At 45.1% G+C, this 6,151-nt stretch overlaps 1 protein-coding gene across 1 annotated transcript; it reads left to right on the forward strand.

Annotated features, from left to right (window-relative positions):
- The first annotated feature begins 1,903 nt into the window (after positions 1–1,903).
- csdc2b (cold shock domain containing C2, RNA binding b) lies at positions 1,904–3,980 on the forward strand. The gene is made up of 3 exons (XM_071902012.2): positions 1,904–2,085; positions 2,966–3,088; positions 3,810–3,980. Exons 1-3 carry the CDS (start codon positions 1,904–1,906, stop codon positions 3,970–3,972), a joined length of 468 nt encoding a protein of 155 aa, XP_071758113.1. The 3' UTR covers positions 3,973–3,980.
- The last annotated feature ends 2,171 nt before the right edge of the window (positions 3,981–6,151 follow it).

Consider the following 6,151-nt stretch of genomic DNA (forward strand, 5'->3'; position numbering starts at 1 on the left):
GTCATTTGCTGGGATTGATCCGGCAGCTCGAGGAAAAGGACAGAATGTAACGTTTGACTGATGAGGCTGTGACTCGGAGATGTACCAGCGAATAACCTTTTCTGCTATGACTTTGAAGCGTAAGACATGCATTGATGATCACTAGGATCCTGGGCTGAAATAATTTAAAAAAAAAACACATATAGGACACCCACGCGCATGCAAAGTGATAAATGAATGGACGCGCTGGGATTTGTGCAGCTGAGGAAAGTGAAGTGGGATTCATTCAGCTCTCGGGACAATCTCAGTGTGCGATTCCTTCTGTTTTCACACACATTCCTTAACACACATTAGTGCTTTTTCCTCATCGTCAGACTGGAGAAATGTGCCCAGGACCCAGGCTAGAGAGGCAAAGCATGACCCTTCTTTACCGCCGAAGCTTATGGAGCTTCATCTTTGCAAATCCAGATGTTCCACCGACTGGTGCCAGCGAACATCATTTGCCACTCTACCGGATTGACTCGCATTCGGTGCTGCAATGTTAATGTTTTGGTCCACTGACAGTTGGCCAATGCAAAATCACTATAATATTCCTAGAATATTCATATAGGAACTTGTAGAGTTTGTGTGTGTGTGTGTGTGTGCGTGTGTGATTCGTGTGATTACAACGACCTCGTCATACTTTGTGGTGTTTCTAAATCTCCCATGGCATCGCTATAATATTCCTATATTCCTATAGGATAGTTGATAGTTCATTTGGGGATGGGGTGCTGACGTCACAAGCGCACCACCGGAGGCGGGCGGCCGCGGCGCGTTCTGCAGCTGATCTGACGTCACGGCCCGGGAGCCCCAGTGTTCTGTACTGTAGCGTGTGTGTAACCTTGATGATGATGATGATGATGATGGTGGTGATGATGATGCAGGCGGAGGAGTGGGAGCAGCAGGGAGGTGGCAGGAAAACAACAAAGCCATCTTGAAGGCTGCTGTCCTCCTCACGGCACACACACACACACACACACACACACACACACACACACACACAATGCACGCGTTATCCGTTCTGCTCTTATTTTCCCCCACATATGATGCTCTGCAGGCCCGAGGAGCAACAGCAGTGAAAAAGCACCGTGTCCAGCTTTAATATAAGACTTGCTGTTTATTGTCTACGCTTGTTTTTACTGTGTGGATGTCAGCTGGTTGAGACACTCTGTGTTAATGGTGTCTCCTGGCTGGATTTGCCCTTGAACGCTGACAAGAGATCAGCTGAACCGCCCCCTTATCCTCACCTTCAGCATCATTGTGGAGACATTGCAAAACAGATCGCAGATCAGATATTTAAGGGCAAAGGATATTTTCATAGATTTGACTATTTGTAACACATGGGCATCTGGAATGTAATAGCCTAAATGTTATATTTTGAGTATCATTCCTTGAGAGATAAATCATGTAGCATAACCATATGGGATTGTATTGGAATTCAGATACAACTGAACCAAAGGGAAATGTCCAAGGGCCCAAGGAAAATATAGGCCTGTCTGTGCTATTTCACAGCCTCTAGCGGGGAAGACTGCTCTGATTGCCTCTGCAGTTTAACTTGTGGTTTCCTACTTGAATAGGGTTTTTGTTAGCTGCATGCCCCTTCTCTACCCTCCTCTCCTCCATCAATATAAAGCCATATGACACTGTCCTCTCCCTCTGGCCTCCCCTCACAGCAAGACCTCCTGATAGACTTGAAACGACAGCGCTGACCTGGATAATCGCCGAGGCAGGCCTTGTGAACAAGACAAGACTCGCAGAGACACTAACAGACAGACGGCGGTGTCAGCAGCGGTCCGCGGCGTGAAGAGAAGAGCCGAGAAGCCCGACACCGTCCTCCGCACCGCACCGCCCCGCGCCGCACCGCGCCGCCCTCCTCCCTCCCCACATGGCGGACCCAGGCCTCGCGTCGCCCTCGGAGACCCCGCTGCGCTCCCCCAGCGCCCCGCTGTCCCTCTCCTTCCCCTTCCTGAGGGAGGGCAGCCGGGTGTGGGAGGCCGGGGGGGAGCAGCCGCGGCCCCGGGAGCTGCCGAGCCCGCTGCCCACCAAGCGCACCCGCACCTACTCAGCGTAAGGAGACTCTAGAAGTTCTAGGGCTGGGCGATAATTCAATATTATCGTTTATCGTCTTTCAGTGGAATCATATCGTGATGATATGGTGATTTTGGGATATGGCGATACACAATTCTGCTGTCTAAATTGATGATAACAAGCAAATTTTATTTAAAAACTCTGACAAAATTATTATTTGAATATTTCAGTTTTGTTTGACATCACACCTAACATTAGCATTAGGTTCAATGGGATGAACATTAATTTGATTATTTAACGTGATTTTGCATACATATGCCATATCGATATACATCGATATTGAAAAAAAAAATCCTTATTATCATGATATGATTTCAACCATATCGCCCAGCCCTTCCTATATCCTCGGTGTTTACTCTGTCTCTCTAATGTAACCCGTGCATGTTGTAGTATCTTGGCCTAGTCTGTGGCATGCGTGGGACTGAAGAAAGCTCAAACACTGTGCTGTTTACTGTATGAATCACCACAGGGAGGAGTGCTGTCATCTCTTCTGTTATCATGAGGAGACAGCGTGTGGGAGTCCATTTGATCACCACTTCATCTCCCTTTCTCACCTTCTTCCTGATCCTCAATCTCTCTCTCAGTCCTCCCATTTCCTCTTTTCCTCTCATCCCACCCTCCTCCATTTCTCTCTCATCAAAAGGGTCTGAGCTGTGATTGCAAGATAAAACAAAGTAACTTTTTTTATTGTTCTAAATCTCTTTTTTCCGTTATTAGAGAAACAATATAACAAAACTCAGTAGTCAACATGATATTGAATGAACTAATTTCATGGTTAATACCACTGTAAGAATTTCATTGTCACTCACTCACTCTCTCTCTCTCTCTCTCTCCTCTCTCTCTCTCTCTCTCTCCACAGTACGGTGCGCGCTCACTCAGGCCCGGTGTTTAAAGGTGTGTGTAAGAACTTCTCCAGGTCACAGGGTCACGGCTTCCTCCGCCCCTCCCATGGCGGTGAAGACATCTTTGTTCACATCTCAGAGTGAGTGGCACTGCACACACTTCTCACAGACAAATCACACACACGCATTATACATCTATCACACTGCCGCTGCCATTATAATAGGACAGGACAGTAGTCATTCATTTTGTTTCGCTTTGCAATACTCTGAAATGTCTAACCATAGACAAGCAGTTCACTCATTTGAGAGAAAAATGCTGAATTACAAACAGCAGCACAAATCTGCTCCAAATCTACAACTCAGTGCACTCTGTTAGCATTTTAAGAACTCAACAACATGAAGTTTTTATGTTTTTCATTGTCATTATCTACTCACCTTAATGTCAGTCAAATTATCTTTTTACAACTCCAATAGAAGCATAATAGCCAATAGATTGCACTGTGGGTCCAAAAGTCCAATATTTATCTCATTATGTGCTAGAATTTCCACATTGACAGTGCTCTAGCAGAAGAGTCTGTTCTGGATTATGTGCGTGTGACAACATTTTGGAGTGAACTATTCCTTTAAGTCATTACAAGAGCATTTCTCTTTCTTTTAGCATGATACAGCGTCAATCTTTCAAACAAGTCTTATCAATCCTGTTGTGTAGGCCGTGTTTTGATTTCTGATGGCAGCACTTTATGCATTCTTCCTTTGTGTGTAACCCTCTGTGCTGTTCCTACGTCTGAATAACAAGACAATATGAAATGAAACTGACCACACTTATCATAACACCTCATCCTAATTTTATTCCCGTTTCAGCATCGAGGGCGAGTACGTCCCGGTCGAGGGCGACGAGGTCACGTACAAAGTCTCCCGGGTCCCGCCCAAGAACCTGAAGGTGCAGGCGGTGGAGGTGAAGATCACACATCTCAACCCAGGGACGAAACATGAGACCTGGTCCGGTCAGATCATCAGCTCCTAGGCCTGAGCTCCGGGCCCGGTGGGTCACACTGGGCACAGGGGCCGGGCCGGGCTGGGCTGGGCGTGGGGCTGGGGTGGGCTGGGGCGGTCTGGGCATGGGGGAGGGGGGGGGGGGGGGGGGGGGGGGGGGGGGGTGGAGGGGGGGGGGGGGGGGATACAGGTTGGGGATGATGATGAGGGTAACGGCAGATTTACATTCTGAGTTCAAATCTTTTTCAACTTTTATCTACACACAAATTTTCCAGTGTTAGGGTTAGTTGTTTGTCCAATCATAGAGCTGATATGGCTCTGGGGCGACTGTTCAAAACTATCCAAAAGTGTCAAATTAACTCTAATGGGCGTGGACTTATATAAACACTCACATACTCTCAGAGTTAAACTAGCTGACGATTTGTGTATGTGACACTTTTCATTGCTGTCAAATTAGGAAAAAGTCTTCTTTTTTCTTCATGTTTTGACAGCAGTGAAATAAAAACAGATTTATGTAGGTGGAAAAAGATCAGATTTGAGATGGGAGTGTAAATCCAGCCAGTTACCAGCGGGGGGGGGGGATCAGAGTTGCAGGTAGGGAAGAGCTTGTGGGTCTGATTTTGCTTGGAGATCGGCCCTCCAACAGCCTGACATGATGCATGGAGACCTGTACCTGCCGTCAGGCCGTTGTGGTGCAGATCTCCAAACCAAGACGTGACCGCAGAGTGCGTGTGCAGGGAAGAGAGGACCGAACGGCACAGACGAGCGCTGAATTCAGTTTTACTTCCCTTCTTTTTCGGAATTGTCCTGCACTTGTTTACTTCACCCAAATAGATTTTAAGGATCACGGGATCGGTGCGAGCACGGGTCAGATGAGTCGTGATCTTAACCCGCACTCCGCTGTTTTTACATCAGGTGCAAACTTCGGGAAGACGGGGCGGAAAATTAGAAATCCAGTAGAGATAATGGATATGAAAGCAAGTAAGAGAGGGAATGGAGGCTGAAGAGATTGGACCGATGGTGTTGCAGTGGAAATGGCATGTTGACAATCCTTAGAGCTGTGATTCTCAACTGGTTTTGCATAGAGGAACCAAAATGTCATCTAAACCACAATATCAGAAATTATCCTCTGTCTGCGGCCTTGACAGAACATCTCATGACCCACTTTTGGGATTCAACCCACCAGTTTAGAAACATTACCTTAGAGGGCAAAAAGAAGAGGAACTTTTTTTTTTTTTTTTTTGATGAGATGGAGAGAGGAATGTACTGAAGGTTAGAGGGATAGTGAGTTAGAAACGCAGAGGTAAATCTGTGTGTGAGAAAGAACAAGCATGAAGGGGATTGAAGCGGACAAAACACAAGAAACCAAGCATGGACGTTTGAAAAATACTTATATTTTACTGTGAATGGAAAAGCGATTACACGTATTTTCCTGGCAAATGCATAACCTTGTTTGTATTCTCTCGTTTTCGTTTATTTATTCTATTTATTTATTCAATGATTTGTTTAGATTTGTATGTATCTTGGGATTGCTACATTTATGTTTTTGGGGTAATAGAGTCAAAAGTTGCACTTAAAAAATTTTGAACTTCCACAGAGAAAAACTGCCACACCCTTCCAGACGTCACTATCAGGGTTATCGAGTTCAATTTGTTGTCCTGTTTGACTATTCTTGTTTCAAAAGGGTTCGAGCCATGAATTGCTAAAAAAAAAAATCTCTTTCTAAATCTCTTTTTCTATTGTTAGAGAAACAATATAACTGTGATTTCTTGAGAATAGTCAATGTGATGGTGAACTACATCATTTCATAGTTGATGCCAATAGAGGAATTCATTGTCACTGAAATGTCATTTGTAGTTATTCCATGTTTGCCCGGTATATACTTTACTGTACGTCATTTTATACAATATCTACTCCATGAAGTCTCTATGCATCTTGTCTATCTGTCAGTCTCACTGCCTGGATTTGTTCAACATAAGACTTTGTGTTCAGTTCATTCCTGTCACATCAGAGCACTTTCTTTTGTGGACAAGCCGCTGCGCCGGTGATCACCATTATTACTTATATTGAGCCTTGAAAGAACATTAAAGCATTTTATGATTCACAGATTTGGTGGAAGCTGTGTTTATTTAGCAGAGTATGTGTATATCTTTAGCAAGGTAGAAGAAGTGGGAGTGAGATAAAGACAGGAGGAAAGGGGAGACCGGTAT

Source organism: Centroberyx gerrardi, chromosome 7 (assembly GCF_048128805.1).
Source record: "Centroberyx gerrardi isolate f3 chromosome 7, fCenGer3.hap1.cur.20231027, whole genome shotgun sequence".
NCBI classification, from domain to species: Eukaryota; Metazoa; Chordata; class Actinopteri; order Beryciformes; family Berycidae; genus Centroberyx; species Centroberyx gerrardi.